The sequence below is a fragment of the Rhinopithecus bieti genome, unplaced genomic scaffold (assembly GCF_001698545.2).
Source record: "Rhinopithecus bieti isolate Rb0 unplaced genomic scaffold, ASM169854v2 scaffold_72467, whole genome shotgun sequence".
NCBI classification, from domain to species: domain Eukaryota; kingdom Metazoa; phylum Chordata; class Mammalia; order Primates; family Cercopithecidae; genus Rhinopithecus; species Rhinopithecus bieti.
The window spans coordinates 284,469-304,486 of record NW_016826821.1 but is presented as its reverse complement, the minus strand read 5'-3'; the positions used below and the strand labels follow the sequence as shown (position 1 = coordinate 304,486).

The 20,018-nt window shown below is 38.3% G+C and overlaps 1 protein-coding gene across 4 annotated transcripts in view; it reads left to right on the top strand.

The window, feature by feature from the left end:
• USP3 (ubiquitin specific peptidase 3) overlaps positions 1-20,018 on the top strand; it is a 94,526-nt gene that overhangs the window by 71,809 nt on the left and 2,699 nt on the right. For all 4 annotated transcript variants that reach the window (XM_017863677.1, XM_017863680.1, XM_017863679.1 and 1 more), the window contains 5 exons: positions 899-1,045; positions 4,558-4,664; positions 4,833-4,913; positions 19,448-19,566; positions 19,839-19,952. In XM_017863677.1, coding sequence (XP_017719166.1) covers positions 899-1,045; positions 4,558-4,664; positions 4,833-4,913; positions 19,448-19,566; positions 19,839-19,952 — 568 coding nt within the window. The remainder of the gene's footprint in view (positions 1-898; positions 1,046-4,557; positions 4,665-4,832; positions 4,914-19,447; positions 19,567-19,838; positions 19,953-20,018) is intronic.

Sequence of the window (20,018 nt, the reverse complement as noted above, 5' to 3'; positions counted from 1 at the left end):
AAAAAAAAAAAAAAAAAAAAAAGTACTTTATATAACAATGCTTTCTTTATTTTATTCAAGTAACTTCCCAGACCTTCCACCTGTACCAGTTTCATTTTGTCTGCCTTCATTCCTGTTCACTGTCATTGATCTATATTTGTATAAGAATTTCATGTAGTTTCCTGTCTGACTATACTGTAAGAAGTAACCTAAGAATATATTGTTATATAAATTCAAGTTTTAGGATAGAGCGTAACTATATATGAGCCAAGCATTTTTTAAAAGTATTTATTTATTTAAAAGATGTCTTAAGTCAGAAGTTAGGATGCAGGTAGAGAAGGTTAGACATCTTTAACTCTTTCAGTAAAGTTTTTCTTCCTTTCAGCCAGTGTTTAAAAATTAGTATCTTTCAATCTAAGGAGTCATTAATAATTTTAAATCCCCCTTTCTTATAGTAGTGGTTCACACCTGATTTTCTAGTGAGGGTAAGAGGTGAAGGTATGACATTGGAGCATCTTCTAGAGAGGTTATGTGGGCAGGGAGAAGAGTCAGAGTCCACCAGGAAACACAGGTGTAGTACCATCTCTGTTACTCTCTTGCTGTAGGACTTTGGGGAAGTCACATACCGCCCCCTCCCCCGCCACCTCCACAATTTCCTCACCTCTGAAGTGAGGAGATCATTGCAAGTCCAATGAGTTCTAATATTTTTTGGTTTTCAAACCTATCTTTAAGCAGAATTCATTCTTGAAGAGAAATTCTGTTACCTGTAGAGCTTGCGGGCGTGAAGGTGAGGAGACCTCACTGTGCTTGTGAGCATGGGGCTGCCGACCTTTCCCACGCCTTGGCTTCTTGCTGGTGTGGCTGGGCACACAGAGCCCTTCCCCCCAGCCTTGTAAGTGACCGTTTCTGTTTGCTTTAGGGGCTATCAACAGCAGGACGCCCATGAATTCATGCGCTACCTTTTGGACCACCTACACTTGGAACTCCAGGGCGGTTTCAACGGTGTTTCCCGCTCAGCAATTCTGCAGGAGAATTCTACTCTGTCTGCAAGTAACAAGTGTTGCATGTAAGATTTCGTTTCCTTCTGTTTTTCAGGAGCGCCTCAGACATTTCTGTTGGTGTTAACTGTGTGTTGGATTTATAACAGAAGGTGGAGGGGTTTTTTAGACATTTGCTGGAACTTTTCGTGCTCTTGAACTTCGTGACCCAGTGAACTAGCACATGCCTCTTGCTTCCAGACCAGAGGCATCTTGTATTTGCATCCTGATTTAGTTCTGACTGTGATTACTTGGTATAGATTATTTTAAATCTTGAAAAAATAGAAAATATTTGTACAATATTTGTACAGTTTAGCATTTAAAACATTTCCTCCAAATATAATGAATGATGGGCAAGAGACTTAATTTTCATATACAAAAATAATATTTGTTCACTAAAAACAAAAGCTTAAAACATTTTGAATGTGAACTTTCCTAAAGCTTCATTATGGACTTGAACTTTCCTAAAGTTTATCTGTTCTTTAATGAAATCGAGGCATTTGTAAGTTCTCAGAAGTTTTTCTTGCTTCTCAATATGAATAAAACAAAGTTTTTTGGATTGCTTTCCCATGTACTAGTAGCCCACAAATATACACAGAACATTTATTTTGCTTGAAGAAGGGAAGATTTACTGTTATTTTAGCCTGGATTTTGGTCAGTTGTAGCCTCTTTTGTTCGAATGTTTTGAAAAGTTTCATCAGTATTGAGCTACATGGGAGAGATTTACAAGAAGACAAACTCCCCCCAAAAAGAAAGAAAAGAGTAAGTAACATATAGGTGTCATTGTAGTATTGTCTGGCAGTCCGTAAATTGGATGTAGTAGGACTACTTCTTTTTAATGGCAAAGCAGGCTTATAGCTAACCAAGCAGTGTTCAAAAAGGGCAACCAGTGTGAATTGCCATACTTCTCAAAATGATTGTCCCTCTAGGTCCTAGTAGCTGTGATTCCAATTAGAGTACAATATAGAAAGGGAAGGACCTGTGACCTGGGAGAATTGTTCTTCCTGCTAGCACCAAATTAAAAAGTATTAAATGAAATATTGTTTTGTATTTTATCATGGCATATTCATCCACAAAGGATACTGAACTGGGCTCTATCATGGATAGGCTGTGTGAGGTGAGAGAGGGTATATGTCTTTATGATTTTACATGATGCCCAGGGCACCCTGTGGAATCACACTGTGTAATACTCATAGAATGTTCTTTTAGTGCCTCATGAGTTTTCAGTATTAATCTATCCCTTTTCATGACATTTTAAAGATTAGGAATTGCAAGTTTCATTACTGAGTTAGGGACAGAAACCAAACATTATCAAATACTAAAAATTCAGATTTCCTTTGGTGCATTGGAGAAGCCATTTCAGGATCTAAGAATATTTGCTACAACTAGAAAAAGGTTCTCTAGTGCAATGTCTTTGTTGACTTGTGCACACACACACCTACCCCTACTGAAGGTGAAAGTGAGGATGGTGGCATGGAAGAAGTAAGTGGCAGATGTGATCTTTATGGTACATAGAAAATCATTCGTGCCAGTTAAAGGACCCTAGAATTATAAGAGCCTATCCAAGTATTCAATATTTAAACATTTGTGGTTATAATAAATGAAACTGATTTTGAATATTAAGTCATGGTATATATGAAACTTAATGTCAAACATGTCAGGCAGCTAAAAACTTGATTAGTATCCATTTCTCAGAGGAAGTGATTATAAGGAAGAACTACATTGAGTCTAAATGTAATTCTTAATGAAGCAGTTTCCATTTTAATTAAAGGCAACCTTGTAAGTGAACATCAGCATGAAAGGGTCAGTTAGAGTCCCTTCATTTTCAGCAGGATTTTTTTTTTTTTTTTTTTTTGCTTTTCTATGTCCTTTTTTAGTGACACAGATATTAAACCTAAACCTGAAATGGCCACTAGATCGTACAACTCCCAAATGCTGCTTCCCCAATGCCATCTTTAAAAAAAAAAAAACTTATTAAGACAGTATGTCTTACAAACAATACTTTAAAAAGTAATAATAAAGTTACAGCCTATTTATTTTGCCAGTAAAAGAACGAAGCCTTTTCCTAGAAAAGGAATCAGACTTTTCAAATACAATTGTTTGAGTAGGTTTTGTCATCATTGCAGTAGGTTTAACTTAAAGTGGCCTAGAAAATACAGTTCAGTGTTTTAGGAGTAATTGATTCAAGTGACAGAAACCACCTTATATTGCTGTTAGCAAAAAAGAGTATGTATTGGCTTAAGAAACTCCGTAAGTGCACGAAGGCTAATAGACATGTAGTACTATTAATGATAGCAAACAATTGAAACTACCTCAATACCCACTAATACTATATTGGTTAAATTAAGAGGAAGAGCTGTGTTAGAGCAGATATTCAGGCCAGGCCAGCTGTATGACCTTGGGCCAACTTAACCTCAGCGTCCTCATCTACAACATGGGGCTAACAGTAGCTACCTTACTGATGTGTTGTGAAGATTAATTGATTGAATAGATGGAAAGAATGTGCTTGGAATGGAGCCTGCATGTAGTAAGTGCTATAATAAGTGCCTCCTACTCCAGCTCTCACTGGTACACTTCCTCGGTGGTTCTTGCTTCCGTTGTATGTCCATGCTCTGACACGCCATGTAGCTGTCAGGAAGAATGAGGTACCTGTTTAAGATACACACTCAGGGAAAAACATAAAAGCAAGAACCAGGTGTAATCTGACTTCATACGAATAAAATAGTGGCAAACACTTTAAGTGCTTTATTTTTGGTAAGTGCTCTTCTAAAAACACTTCACATACACAACTCTCTCGTCTCCACACTGGGCCTCTGTGGTGGGTGCTCTTCTGTATTCCTGTTTTATATTTGATGGAGCAGAGGCATGAAAAGGTTAAGTAACATTAGGGCAGATGGTTTTGAAAATTGTTCTTAAAACAGTATATTCTTCATCTCCACAAGGAAATTATTTGCAGTATTGAGCTTTTAAAAGTGTTTTGACAGTAATATCCAGCACTTTCAATTGTGAAGTCCTGCTTACAGCAGTTATTACTAAATCTGTATTAAATTCCTTTACTTCCTTTTCCCCAAATCTGACAGATGGCTGTATAAAAACTCTAAAACTATCTCAGATCAAGGATGTTCAAAGTCAAGTAATTGTGAGAGTTCCCTGTTAAATATGAAAGGCCTTGCAAAGATTCCAGTACAAGGCAGTTTCTTCCTTTTGAGGCCTAACTTGGGGAGGGAATGGAAGGAGTCATGTCGCCCTGTGCAGAGTCATGCATGTGATCTGTTATGATAGCAAATGGCCAGTGTTAGTTACTCTTGGGGAAAGTAGTGGGACTGGATGAAGGCATTGGGGGAGGTCAGTGGCTTAAACCTTTTATTTAGTATGTGTCTATGGTTTTGAAGTTTTATATTAGTTTTAACTTAGAAATAAATGATTTAAATATTCCCTCAAAGGGAGTCATCTGTAGGGCTTTAACAAATATTTGTAGTTTTTTAAGGTCAAAGAGATGGCTTCTTACTGAGATATTTTCCTATGTGGTGATTTTGTTTAGAAATGGAGCATCTACTGTTGTCACGGCTATATTCGGAGGCATTCTCCAAAATGAGGTTAACTGCCTCATATGTGGGACAGAATCTAGAAAGTTTGATCCATTCCTAGGTAAGATATTATGTGGCATGTGGATATATAATATTTTATTAAAATAATTTTAATGTTTCCTTCAAAAAATAAGTGTAAAGAGAAATCTAGAAATACATCAGTTTGCGAAATTATTTTTGAGTAGACATATATGCCTTTAACAGCTATTTACTTATCTCTCCTTTTAAGACCTTTCATTAGATATTCCAAGTCAGTTCAGAAGTAAGCGCTCTAAGAATCAAGAAAATGGACCAGTTTGTTCATTACGAGGTAAAGATACTTGAATGTTCTAAAATATTTTTTCTTTAAATAATGGAATACATTGATAAACTTCATCTATATGTGCTATGTGGTTAATATCCTTAATAAATCTGTGTTGTAACTTAAAAGGCAAACTTGAATGTCTTTTCCTACCCTTCAGAATGTTACTGAATAAGAATGTCTGCCATAAGATATTGTGTGAAGCATAAAATATTTCTCATTTTTTTCTTGTTAATACTGACTTTAAAATAGAAGGTCTATAGCAGAAGTTTTTCTGACCAAATGAAACAGAAGTTATTCTGTGGTTATCCCACTAGCATCTATAGGAAGAAAGAATACTCAGCAGAGTTTTATAAATTATGGTATTATGTATTGTTGTCAAGTAGTTTGAGAAATCTCTGGATGATATAACTGCTGCTTAAGCCTAAGGCCCTGCTTTTAAGACTGTTAAAATTCACATTTATTTAGGGAGATTTGAACATATTTTTTCCTTGATGAGTACTAGCTACTGTAATCAAGGCAGAAGACCTTATTTAAAATTTTATCCTAGACCGTAAGTGTACACACAGGTCACAATTAAAATGGCTAATTGTTCTTGCTAGTTATATAAAGCAGCTAGGATAGACAAAAGAGGGCCGAGTCTGTATTTTATCAGAAACTCTACACTGAAGCTAACGGTTTCTACTCTGACTTGTATGTTCACTAAAAGTAATTCTCTTTTCTCTATTTTAGGGAGTGTTGTCATGATAGGTTTTTTTTTTTTTTTTTTTACAAAACTGCACTGTCCAGTATGATAACCATGAGTCATGTAGCTATTAATTAAAATTTAAAATTCTGTTGCTTAATCACACTTGAACCACATGTGCTCAGAAACCACATGGGCTAGTAGGGGGCTCCTGCGTTAGACAGCACTACTCTAGAATCAGATTATCCTAGTAGAAATAAAACTCTCTGTTGGAGAAGGGCTAGGCTTCTCTGTGTTACTGGCATTCTGTGTAATGTGAGGCATTTGGCTTGTTAGAAGCAGCAGAGGTCTCAGACACTTGTAGCACTGTTGCTCAGGTAGTTTCTAGAAATCCATCAGATGATACATGGGATGACTAGACTACACTCCAGTAAGGAACCGGAGCAACTCTGTATATGAAACATTTTGTGGATGCTCTTAGTTTGTTCCTTACCTACACGACCAGTGTTGATTATCTCCTTAACAGGAATACAGAAGAAAAAGCCCCACTCCACTTCTCTGCAAAATATATGGCTATAGTATGTGGGTCCAAAACTGTTTTTGGCCTATTTAAGATTAAGAAAATTCACAGTATGCTTGATATTGTCAAATGTCACACATTTTCTCTTTATATCTAGGGCATGTGAATACAAGCTAACTTAATCATAAATACCTGGTTATTTACAGTGGAAGTCAGTGAGAATTAAAGGAATCAGCCTTAAACTATATCATTTTATAAACTCTTAAGAACACTACTAATCACATTAGTTTAAAAACTGTTCCTCACTATAAATACATGGACATATATCTGAACAATACTTTTTGTTTTTTTGTGGTTTTTTTCTTTTCAGACTGAGTCTTGCTCTGTCGCCCAGGCTGGAGTGCAGTGGCACGATCTTGGCTCACTGCAACCTCCACCTCCCAGGTTCAAACGATTCTCCTGGCTCAGCCTCCTGAGTAGTTGGGACTACAGGTGCATGCCACCACACCTGGCTAATTTTTGTATTTTTAGTAGAGACGAGGTTTTGCCATGTTGGCTAGGTTGGTCTTCAACTCCTAACCTCAAGTGATTCGCCCACCTTGGCTTCCTAAAGTGCTGGGATTACAGGCATGAGGCACTACACCCAGCCTGAACAGTACTTTCTGATATTTAACAAAACTCAGTAAATCCAGATGATCTTTGGCTAGAAGACTCAGAGACACTAGTTTGTTTAGGCTTCTTTCCTTCCTTCCTTCTGTGCTGTTTCCCTCATTCTGAGTTGGTTCTATATGTGGTTCTTACTGACATTGATAATATTTCAGTTATGACTTATCCCAGAATATTTGAATACCAAGCAGAGTCTCACTTCTTGAGCCCATCCAGGAGAGTGCATGACACAGCTTATAGATGGCCGATTATTCTCCAAACAAGAAAAGTGGCAAGTGGCATCCGCCTTGCATCCCAAGGAGTATTTTCCTTGGCACAGAATCCTTGAAATCTGATGTGATTGGTGTTAGCTTCAGGGGGCCCAGACCATCCTAAGTAGTTTAGGGTTTGGCCGGAAAAGCGTTTCCTGCATTCTCAGCTGGCTTTTGTTTGAATCCTCAGGCTTGATTTTTATTTAAGAGCTTACTGTTGGCTTTAAAAAGTCCATGACAGGGTCTGGTACCTCCTCATTGTGTTTTTGTTGACCACCCTTATCAATTAAGGACACTTCTCTTGGACATCCAGAATGTCATGGACTTCACTTGACTGATAGACCTTTCTTTATTTACTGGAGATGGAGACTTGTGATTACCTAGTAAGTCTTCTACATGTTTTGAGTCCACTTGACAAGAACTACTTGTGTACTTTTTGGATTTGTAATTGTTAAGCTTAGTTTTCCTTTAAAAAGGAAAAGTGATGGTGAGAAAGATCCATCTTAAATAACTTAAATAACTTGAAGTTAACTAAAAATATGCATATTGCAAAAGGCATTAAATAACCCCATTTCTGAAACCTGACAAAGATACCATGAAAAAGAAAATATAGCTTGATCTCACTTATATTATAGATCGAAAAATCCTAAATAAAGTATTAGCAAATACAACTCAGTAGTGTACTAAAACAATAATATACAGAGATCAAATAGGACTGATTTAATACTAGAAATATAATTAGGTGAAAACAAATGAAAATGCTCTAATAGGCCAAATGCCTGGGCATAGTGGCTTATGCCTGTAATCCCAGCACTTTGGAAGGCTAAGATGGGAGCATTGCTTGACCCCAGGAGTTTGAGACCAGCCTGGGCAACATAGACCCTGTCTGTACAAAACAAAAATAAGAAGGCCAGGCATGGTGGCTCATGCCTATAATCCCCACACTTTGGGAGGCCGAGGCAGGCAGATCACAAGGTCAGGAGATCGAGACCAACCTGGCCAACATGGTGAAACCCTGTCTCTACTAAAAATACAAAAATTAGCTGGGCATGGTGGCAAGTGCCTGTAATCCCAGCTACTCCTTCAGGAGGCTGATGCAGCAGAATAGCTTGAACCAGGGAGTCAGAGCTTGCAGTGAGCTGAGATCGTGCCACCGCACTCCAGCCTGGTGACAAAGTGAGACTCTGTCTCTAAATATATAAATAAATAATATAATAAGAAGAAAAATTAATTGGGCATGGTGGTATATGCCTATATATATATAATCCCAGCATCTTGAGAGGCTTAGGCAAGGAGGATCACTTGAGCCCAGGAGTTGGAGGCTGCATTGGGCCTTCACTGCTCCTGTACTTTAGGCCTGGGTGAGAGAGTGAGACCCTGTCTCCAAAAAAAAAAAAAAAAATGTCCAAATAAGATACCAATAAAACCCCAAATCCATTACTGATTAAAAGGAGAATACAGGGGTGGGCGCAGTGTAGTCCCAGCACTTTGGGAGGCCAAGGCGGGTGGATTACTTGAGGCTAGGAGTTTGAGACCAGCCCTGACCAACGTGGAGAAGCCCCATCTCTACTAAAAATACAAAAATTAGCCAGGTATGGTGGCATGTGCCTGTAGTCCCAGCTCCTCGGGAGGCGGAGGCAGAATAATGGCTTGAACCCGGGAGGCAGAGGTTGCAGAGAGCTGAGATCGTGCCACTGCACTCCAGCCTCGACAACACAGTGAGACTCTGTCTCAAAAACAAAGAGAAGAAAAAACTTTTATTAGGAATAGAAATGTTAACTTGATGACAATTATTAACAGCTATCAGTGATCATCACAGTTAATGGTGAAGCACTGATGATTTTCCATTAAGGCCGGAAATAAGCCAAGAGACCTACTGAAATATTGCTCAGACGTCTTCTGGAAAAACAAGGCAATAAACTAGGAAGAGAAATAAGAATAAATTATAGAAGAAGAATGACCAAATTATTAACATTTGCAGACAGATTGATTATATACCTAGAACATTTCAGGAGAATCAGTTGGAAAATTACAAGAAATATTAACTACTGTCATGGAGAGTTGAGACTGGGCAGGAGGACACCTGCTTTTCTAGAAGCCCTTAATTTAAAAAAAATCAAACACAAGTAATACCTTGATAAATATGTTCTAAACATGGAGCTAAAAAGTTTAGGCAAAAAGCCAGCTGATTTTCTGTACGTAGCAGAATAATCTATTCACAGTAGCAATAAAAACTCAAAAGTACTTAATAAATTTAATAAGGAATATGCAATACTTTAGTAAAACATTATAAAATGACACATAAAGCCTGAATAAAAAGAGCCACATCATATTCTTGGATGGGAAGACCCAATATTGTAGAAATGTCCATTTTCTCCCAAATTACTCCCTACATTTATTCTAATTTATTCAAAAATTCCTCTGTAAGCAGAAATTCTCAAGAGGAGTTAAAGAAGTTTTTTAAATGAAAGTAAGGTAGAAACATAGCAATGGGATAGGAAATGTCCTAGAACTACAAATATAGAGCAGGTGCTAATGTAAAATATTTATGGAAATTTACAATATGCCAAAGAATGTCAAATCAGTGGGACGAATAAGAAATTAGGCAATAAATGGTGTTAGTGTTAATGAAAATTAATTTGGGAAAACATTAATTTCCTCCCTGCCTCATATCCTTTCCCTAATTTGAGGTTTCAGTATTTAAATATGAAACATAAAACCACAGGACACTATAGGAAAGCATCTTTATGATCTTGTCATAGGGGAAATCTTTCTAAGCCAGAACCTATAATGGGAAACGTTTCATAAATTTAATTGAGCAATGGTAAAAGACCATAGACAAAGTGGAAAAGAGATGATAAACTTGAGACACATATTTGGACGTATATGAAAAAGGTGACTTGGGCAGAGTACATGAGTAAGATATAAATCATCATTATAACATCTAAAAAGTGTTAATCCTCATATTCAAGAAAATGTAAGTAAAACAAGATTGATGAAAAGGATAAAGATGGATGTCAGTGGAAGAGGACACTCGTGTTAGTGTTAGAAGTATAAATTGGCATGATTGATTCTGGAGGGTAGTGATCACCATTTTTAATAAGCATTTCCTTAGACATACTAATTTCACTTACAAGGGTGGACAATAATATGTGTAAAAGATTTTAATTGAAACACTCTTTGTTACTGAAAAAAATCAAACAATTTAAATGTTCACCAATAGGGCACTGGTTTAATAAACTGTATTATGTGACAATTAAGAAAGATGAAGTTGACCAATAACTACACCATAGAAACATAGCTACAAAATATTGTGTAGTAAAAAACTGTCCATGGAACTACATGTGTGGAATAATTCCATTTGTGTAAGATAAAAAACATTTATATGGGTGTTAAAATTCTTAAACAGCATACACTGTGCTGTTCACAGTGATTATCTCAGGGAAGTGAGATTCAGGAGGGAAATGGAACTGAATTATTTTTTCATTTGTTTTAACCAGTCTGTATCACCTTTATAATACCTACTTGGGGGAGAGTAAAAAATGCATATTAACTTAATGTATGATTCCAAACTACTGCTTTGCTACATTAAATTTATATAGTATATAAAGTTGATCTAATAACTTCAACAAACTAGCTTCATTTCCTGCTTTCCATAGAGATGCTATTTTAACAGTTTATTCATGTGGAAGACTGACAGTATATGCCCTGAAAATCTTTAGAATTCTTCTATTAAAGTTTCAGAAACTGTACGTCATATATTTTTATTTTATATTATTTATTTTTGAATTATAATATATAAGCATACTTATATACTATTGTTCATATTTAGTATAAATACCTATATTTTATTTTTTTCTATTACGGAAAATGCAGTAAAGTACAAATGAACATTACGCAGCTTTACTCAGATCCTTACTGAAATGGAACCACTCGGATAAGCTAGTAGATTCTCTTCTATTTACTAGCTAGTACGATTTTTTATTTATTTATGTTTTTGAGATGAGCTTGCTCTGTCATGCAGGTAGAGTGCAGTAGGTACGATCTTGGTCACTGTCAACCTCCAGGTTCAAGCAAGTTCTGCTATCCTCAGCCTCCCCGAGTAGCTGGGATTGCAGGCACATACTCACCATGCCCAGCTAATTTTCTGTACTTAGTAAGAGATGGGATTCCATCATGCTTGGCCAGGCTGGGTCTTGGACTCCTGACCGCTCAAGTGATCTGCCTGCCCGGCCTCCAAACGTGCTGGGATGACGAGCGTAAGCCCCTATGCCTGTTGCTAATAGGACTCTTACCGGACATATGATTCACTTCCACATGTGAGCTCTGAGCGGAAATTCACACTCATGCGCTGCGGCAATATGGAACTGAGTGCATTTCAGTGGTCTTCAGGCGTTTTCAACATATTACAAATATTGCCAAATCTGATGAATGTTTAAGGGTATATCTTAGATACATCTTCCTTTTAAAGAAAATATGTGTTCTGCGTTTACATGCGTTTGTGTTGGTTTTGTGTGTGTGTGCTGTGTCGGTTTTTTTTAAGATTGGAGTCTTGTCTGTCTTGCCGCAGCGCGGAGTGCAGTGGGGCAATCTTGGCTCACTGCAACCCTCTACCTCTGGGTTCAAGCGATTCTTCTTCCTCAACCTCCTGAGTAGCTGGGACTACAGGTGCACACCACCCCCCCCGGGTAATTTTTTTTTTTTTTTTTTTGTGTATTTTTAGTAGAGACAGGGTTTCATCATATTGGTTTGGTCTCAAACTCCTGAACTCGTGATCCACCTGCCTCAGTCTCCCAAAGTGCTAGGGTTACAGGTGTGAGCCACTGTGCCTGGCCCATGTTTTTTTTTTTTTTTTTTTAAAGACAGGGTCTCACTCTGTCGCCCAGGCTAGAGTGCAGTGGCGGGATGATGGCTCACTGCAGCTTTAACCTCTTAGTCTGAGGTGATCCTCCCACCTCAGTCTCCTGAGTAGCTGGGACTACAGGCACATGCCACCATGCTTGCCAGTTTTTTGTATGTTTTGTAGACACAGGGTTTCGCCCTTTTGCCCAGGCTGGTCTTGAACTCCTAGGTTCAAATGGTCCCCCACCTCAGCCTCCCAAAGTGCTGGGATTACAGGCGTGAGCCACTACGCCTGGCCTGTATGTTTTAATAATGGTTTTCTTTATGCATATATTCATTGAAGAATTTGGAGAAAACTCAAAGTAAAAAGAGGAGCATACACATCCCTTATAAGCTTATCATCCAGACATACTGTAGTTCAGAAATTTTATGTTTAAAAACAGTGATTTAAAAGTTGTTTTTTAGGGCCGGGAATGGTGGCTCATGTCTGTAATCCCAGCACTGTGGGAGGCTGAGGATTACAAACAGGCATAGGTTTCCAGGGATGCTGAAGAAACTGTTTAAAACCCATGAAGAGATGACAGTGGTAGCGCAGATTGTTCTCTACTAATCCAGCTAGGGTTTACTATAATAGCACTTCCTTATGGAACTCCCCAGGAGGCACCCCTGGGCACAACAGTCTCCTTACCTTCTGCTTCAGCTGTGATCCTGAGGATGTCCCTACCTCTTGGCAGGCTGTAGCAGCACGGAGAACAGAGAGAGGTTCTCAAGGCAGTTAGGTGGCGCCACCATTTTTTAAACTGAGGGTTTGAAAAACCAGGCTCAGCTTATATTGCCTCTTTATGAATCATCTTATGGGCCTGACCTGACTGTGTCTATTCCTTTTTGGTATCTCACATGGCCTTAGATGAAAAGGACTAACTCTCCATTATCTTGTGCATCAATCAGCAGGGAGACCACTACATGGTCACCTTGTAAGTTTAAGCAGCTCAAAAAGGCAGGGAGGAAGAAAATGTTGGAAAGCAAGAAGATGCTGGGAGAAGCCATAAAGAACCTCCTTTGCGTTGGAGAGAAGATGAGGACAGGAAGGGAGGCTGTGAGAGGCGCTTTGGTTTCAGAAAAGGAGCAGGGTGATGGCAGGGGCTTTGCCTGGCAGGGAGAAGGAACAAGAGAGCAGTCTAGTATTTATGTGCATTTCACATAAATGCAGATGAGTTACTGTGAAATGTTGATACGTTCTTTCAGTAATCTCAGTGCTCTTCAAAGTATCAAATTCCTGAAATTAAAGGTTCTAAATAGTTACTAAAGGAGATTTAGAATACCACCTGCCAACTCAGTAGTAGCCCTCTCTGAATGACCCCATGCTTCCACACATGGGGAGACCCCTTCAGAAAGTGGGTCTGTACAGGTTAAATATAGGGGAAAAAGGCTTCTCTGCTGTTGAGGCGTTTCTACTTCTCAGTGTTGTGTGGCTAGGTAGCATAGGCAACAATGTCTTGCTCGTGAATCTTACAACCATCTGGCTAATGGGATGGAGAGGCTGGGGTGACAGTATCTCGGAGTCATCATATTCTCCCTGCCCTCTTATTTGCCTGTGAAAGTTTCAAGCAGATATTGTCAATTATTACAAAAAAAAAAATAGAGCCAGGCACAGTGGCTCATGCCTGTAATCTCAGCTACTGGGGAGGATTGCTTGAGCCTAGGAATTTGAGGCTGCAGTGAGCTATTTTACACTCCAGCTAGGTGACAGAGGAAGACCTTGTCTCTTGAAACAATTTTTTAAAAAAAAGCCGGGCGCAGTGGCCTCAAGCCTGTAATCCCAGCACTTGGGGGAGCGCCGAGGACGGGCGGATCACGAGGTCAGCGAGATCGAGACCTCCTGGGCAACACGCGGTGAACCCCCGTCTCTACTAAAAACTACAAAAAAAAAAAAAAAAACTAGGGCCGGGCCGAACTTTGGCGGCGGGGCCTGTAGTTCCCAGGCTACTCGGGAGGCCCTGAGGGGCAGTTGAGCAATGACGGTGCAACCCGGCGAGGCGGAGGCTTGCAGTGGGAGCTGAGGATCCGCGCCACAGCACTCCAGCCTGGGGGTGACAGGGAGCGGAGACTTCCGCTCTCAAAAAAAATATAAATTAAAAAAAAAAAATAATAAATAAATTGTGGTAAAATATACATAGAATAAAATATAACATTTTAACTGTTTTAAGTGTGTAATTAAGTGGCATTAAGCATACCCAGAATATTATACAACCATTACTACTTCTAAAAATTTTTGTCATCCTAAACAGAAACTCTGTACCCATTAAACAGTAACTCATTATTTTTCCTCTCTTATTCTCAGTAACTCTTATTCTACACTCTATGAATTTGTCTATTCTAGGCACCTCATATAAGTGGAATCATACTGTATTTATCCTTTTGTGATTGACTTAGCATATTTTCAGGGTTCATCCATGTTGTAGCATGTCTCAGAATTTACTTCCTTTTTGAGGCTTAATATTCTCCTGTATGTATAGACTGCATTCTGTTCATTCATCTGTTTCATCTGTTGACACCTGGGTTGTTCTCACCTTTTGGCTATTATAAATAATGCTGCTATGAACACTGGTATACATGTATCTAAGTTCCTGCTTCCAGTTCTTTTGGGTATATACCTAAGAGTGGAATTGCAGGATCATAATTCTGTTTAACTTTTTGAGGTACTGCCAAATTTTTCCACAATGGCTATACCATTTTACATTCCCACCAGCAAGGTACAACAGTTTGTTTTTTGTTTGTTTTTTGTTTTTTCGAGATGGAGTCTTGCTCTGTCGCCCAGGCTGGAGTGCAGTTGCATGATCTCAGTTCACTGCAACCACTACCCTCCAGGTTCATCATGCCATTCTCCTGCCTCAGCCTCCCAAGTAGCTGGTACTACAGGCACCTGCCACCACGCCCGGCTAATTTTTTGTATTTTTAGTAGAGACGGAGTTTCACCGTGTTAGCCAGGATGGTCTCAATCTCCTGACCTCGTGATCCACCCGCCTCAGCCTCCCAAAGTGCTGGTATTACAGGCATGAGCCACCGTACCTGGCTGGTACAATGGTTTTAATTTCTCCACTTTCTAGCTAACACGTTCTTTTCTGCTTTTGTTTCTGTCTTTTAAATAACAGCCATCCTAGTAACTGTGAAGTAGTATGTCACTATGGTTTTGATTTGCATTTCCCTAGTAATTAGTGATGTCGAACATCTTTTTGTCTGTTGGTCATTTGTGCCTCTTTGTAGAAAAGTCTATTAAAGTCCTTTCCCCATTTTTGAATCAGTTTGTTGTTGTCGTTGAGTTTAGTAATTAGTGATGTTGAGCATCTTTTTATGTGTTTATTGGTCATTTGTGCTTCTTTGGAGATATGTCTATTAATGTCCTTTCCCCGTTTTTGAATCAGTTTGTTGTTGAGTTTTAGGAGTTCTTCATATATTGTGGCCATTAATCCCTTATCCAGATACATGATTTGCAAATATTTTTCTCCCATTCTGTGGTTTCTCTTTATAGTGTCCCTCAATACATAATTTTTTAATTTTGATAAAGTTCAGCTTATCTATTTTTTCTTTTGTTGGCCTGTGCTTTGGGTGTCATATCAAAATCATTGCCAAATCTGATGTCATGGAGCTTTTTCCCTATGTTTTCTTCTAAGAGTTTTATGTTTTAAGACTTACATTTCAGGCCGGGCGCAGTGGCTCAAGCCTGTAATCCCAGCACTTTGGGAGGCCGAGATGGGCAGATCACAAGGTCAGGAGATCGAGACCATCCTGGCTAACACGGTGAAAACCCGTCTCTACTAAAAAATACAAAAAACTAGACGGGCGAGGTGGCGGGCGCCTGTAGTCCCAGCTACTCAGGAGGCTGAAGCAGGAGAATGGTGTAAACCCGGGAGGCGGAGCTTGCAGTGAACTGAGATCCGGCCACTGCACTCCAGCCTGGGCAACAGAGTGAGACTCCATCTCAAAAAAAAAAAAAAAAAAAAAACTTACGTTTCAGACCTTTGATCTATTTTAATTTTTGTATATGGTGTAACTGTCCAACTTAATTCTTTTGCATGTTGATATCCAGTTTCCCCAGCACCATTTGTTGAAAAGATGGTCCTTTCCCCATTGAGTAGTCTTGTCATTCTTGTCAAAAATCAGTTGACTGTGTATGTAAGAGTTTATTTCATTGGTCTGTATGTCTGTCCTTATGTCAGTGCCATACTGTTTGATTACTGTACCTTTGTAGTAAGTTTTAAAATCAAAAGTGTCAGTCCTATAACTTTTTTGTTCTTTTTCAAAATTGTTTTGGCTATTCAGGATTCCTTAAGAGTCCATATGAGTTTTAGGATGGGTTTTCTATTTCTGCAAAAATTTCTATTGGGATTTTGATAAGAATTGCACTGAATCTGTGGACTGCTTTGGGTAGTAATAATCATGTTAACAACATCAAGTCTTCTAATCTATGAATGCAGGATGTCTTTAAAAATTTGTTTCAGCAATGTTTTGTAGTTTTCAGGTATAAGTCTTTTGTCTCCTTAAATGTATTCCTAAGTATTTTATTCTTTTTGATGCTACTATAAATGGAATTATCTTAATTTCCATTTTGGAAATACCTAACAAGGAATACATTGTCAGTGTGTAGCAATGCAACTAATTTTTGTGTGTTGATTTTGTATCCTGTCTTTTCATTCTCTTGACAGTATCTTTTACAGAGCAAAATTTTTTAATTGTAATGAAGTCTAACTTATAAATCCTTCTTTCATGGATTGTGCCTTTGGTGTTGCATCTAAAAAGCCATTGCCAAACTCAAGGTCATCTGGATTTTTTTCTATGTTCTGAAAGTTTTATACCTTTGATCTATTTTAATAGTTTTTGTGGAGGGAATAAAAGGTCTGTGTCTAGATTTTTTTTTTTTTCTTTGGCATGTGAATGTCCAGTTCTAGTACCATTTGTTGAAAATACTATCCATTCTCCATTGTATTGTCTCTGCTCCTTTGTCATAGGCAGTTGACTATATTTGTATGAGTCTATTTCTGGGTGCTCTATTCTCTTCCACTGATCTGTTTTCTTTCTTTCACCAGCACATTGTCTTGGTACTATAGCTTTGTAATAAGTCTAAGTTGGGTAATATCAGTCTTTCAATTTTGTTCTTCTTCCATGTTGTATTTGCTATTCTTGGTCTTTTTTGCCTTTCCATAATAAACTTTAATTTTGTCACCATCCACAAAATAATTTGCTGGTTTGAGATTGCACTGAATCTATAGATGAAATTGGGAAGAACTGATATCAATAGTGAGTCTTCATATCCATGAACACAGGATGTCTTTATGTCTTTTAAAATTTCTTTCAGCAACATTTTATAGCTTTCAGGTACAGTTAATTTTTTTTTAACTGTAGGGTTTTTTACATGAGATCATGTGATCTGTCAACAGAGATAATTATACTTTTTCCTTTTCATTTTGGATGTTTTTTTTCTTACCTAGTTGCTTTAGCTAAAACTTCCAGTATTATGTTGAACAGAAGTGGCAAAAGTAAGCATCCTTGTTTTCCTGATCTTAGAGGAAAAGTTTTCAGTCTTTCCCCATTGAGTGTGATGTTCACTGTGGGTTTTCATATATGGCCTTTGTCATGTTGAAGTTCTCCTTTTTCTAGTTTGAGTGTTCAAATGATGATTTTAAATGTGGAAAATTGTTTCCTTTCCTCATTTCTTATTCTCCCTATGACCCGCCCTGTCCCCGCCAAGGCCATAGCTTTTTACATGATGTAACAAATACTTGCTGATGAAAGCGTCCATGACTTCAGCTGCAGAGCTCACAAGCACCATAGTGATCAGTCTGAAGGGATTATCAGTGCCAGCCAGCCAGTCTGCTGTGTAGTCAGTGCTCTTTGTAGCCAGAGATGTGGGACTTGGGAGGCTCCTGAGAACAACATCACTCTATTTGCTAGTTTGAGTGTAGAGTCTGAGACTTGCTTCAGGAAATGTAATGTCAAAATATAATACATCCTTTCCCAGGAACCATCCTTGACATAAAATAACAGGTTGACCAGGTTGGCAATTCTAGTATTTGTGAGAAATTGAGGAAAGAATGGTAACTGTCCACTGGAGGTTGAGAAAGGTTCAAAGAAAGAAGTGAGAATTGAGTTGTAGGGAGGCAGGCGTAGGATGTGCCTTCTAGGTACTGGGATCAGGCAACAAAGGCATATTCAAGACTTTTGTCTAGTCCTCTGCCACACCTTGCCTCCACTAACTTTCCCTGAAAGGGCGTTGTCTGCTACTGTCACAGACACAAAGGCTGACTATGGCTTGGAAACTTGAGTACAGAGACAAGAGTGCTTTTCTGTACACAGCTAGGTTTCTGCTTGCTACCCAACTTTAATACATTAAAGATACATACATGCTCTGTAAAGACAAATGATTAACATAAAAGTCAGGATAATGGCTACTTCTGGGCAGAGGAAGGGGAATTATTTTTGGTAAGAAGCACATGGCCGCACAGGTTGCCCACTGCACAACTCTAGGAGAGGCCGTGCACAGAGACCCTGGCTCCTTGAGTACTCAAGAAAATCCAAGTGTGGGGTCCATAGGCATTCATATTTTTTCTACAGAATAACGTGCGTTTTATATAGATCTGTGAATATCTGATTGCATCAGGAATTGGCAAAGGGGCCAGAGAGTAAATACAGTAAGTCGTCATTTAATGTCATCAGTAGTTTCTTGGAAACTGCAAGTTTAAAGCAAAATGACATACAGCAGGTCCTCCGGTAACAGTTTCCTTTAATGTTTAGTTATAACATTGATGAGAAAAAAATTGCTTCACATAGTCACATTTTTCAAGAACCTGCCATGACATGAAGTGAGGACTTGCTGTGTTTTAGGCTTTGCACCACGTAAGATCTCTGCCCCAGTGACTCAGTTTGGTGTAGTGTAAAAGCAGCCAGACAGTAATGTAAACAAATGGGCATGGCTGTGTTCCAGCGAAACTTTATTTACAAAACCAGGTGGCTGGCTGGATGTTTTAGGACTGTAGTTTACTAAACCCCAGGTTACATAATTACATCTTTAAACGAAAAAAAATGTAGCTGTGATTTATCTAGGAACTGACAGTACAGAGTCTGGACAGAGAAGGTTGATAGCATAGACTTCTGTGATCTATGTTGATTTTTAAATGATCTAAATTTGACTTTTTTTATGAGCTTGGAGCTTTGTCCTCTATCATGTAACATATTGACAGAAAACCACAATTGAAACTTTAAATTCATCAGGAAACCATTTTATCAGAATTATCCAGATGAATTTTCATTAATAGTAAAACCAACACAATTGATCACCAGATGTCAGGCATGATGCCAGGTGCTTTACACATGTTGTCTCCCTTACAATAGTTCTTCAAAGTAGGTATTATTTTTTGTCTCCAGTTTGCAACTGAGAAAGGTTAACTTTTCTAAGGTCGTATAGCTAATAAAGCTGAGATTTTAAACCTGGGTCATTCAGCTTCAAAGTTCAGTCTTTTTTCTATAGTACATTGGCTCTATAAAAGGTATCTTGTTTTAATGCTGCCAAAATCAATTTGTTTAGATTGTCTTCGCAGTTTTACTGACTTAGAAGAACTTGATGAGACAGAGTTATATATGTGCCATAAATGCAAAAAGAAACAAAAGTCCACAAAAAAGTTTTGGATTCAAAAACTACCCAAGGTGAGTGTTGAATTTTGAGTTATGAAGCAATTTCAAGGGGAAAATGCTTGACTGCTAAGACCATGTCTATAACTTTATACTATGTGAACTGTTCTGTATGTCTCTAGGGTTTTCAGTAAAAGCTAAACCCTTTACAGAATGAATGCATAAGGTATGCATGGAAGAATGATTGATAGGGCAGCTAAAATGTTATTTACTGAACTGATAGTAGTATCAAACTTTGAAAGGTAAATTAGGTGTTCACAATCTTTGACCTCATCTCTGTCCTCCAGGTGCTATGCTTACATTTGAAAAGATTTCATTGGACAGCATATTTAAGAAATAAAGTTGATACATATGTAGAATTTCCATTGAGAGGCCTAGACATGAAATGCTACTTACTAGAGGTAAGGTGGTTGGTTACCTTTTTAGCATGGTGAAAAAATGGCTCTTCAGTAAGATTGTCATCACAC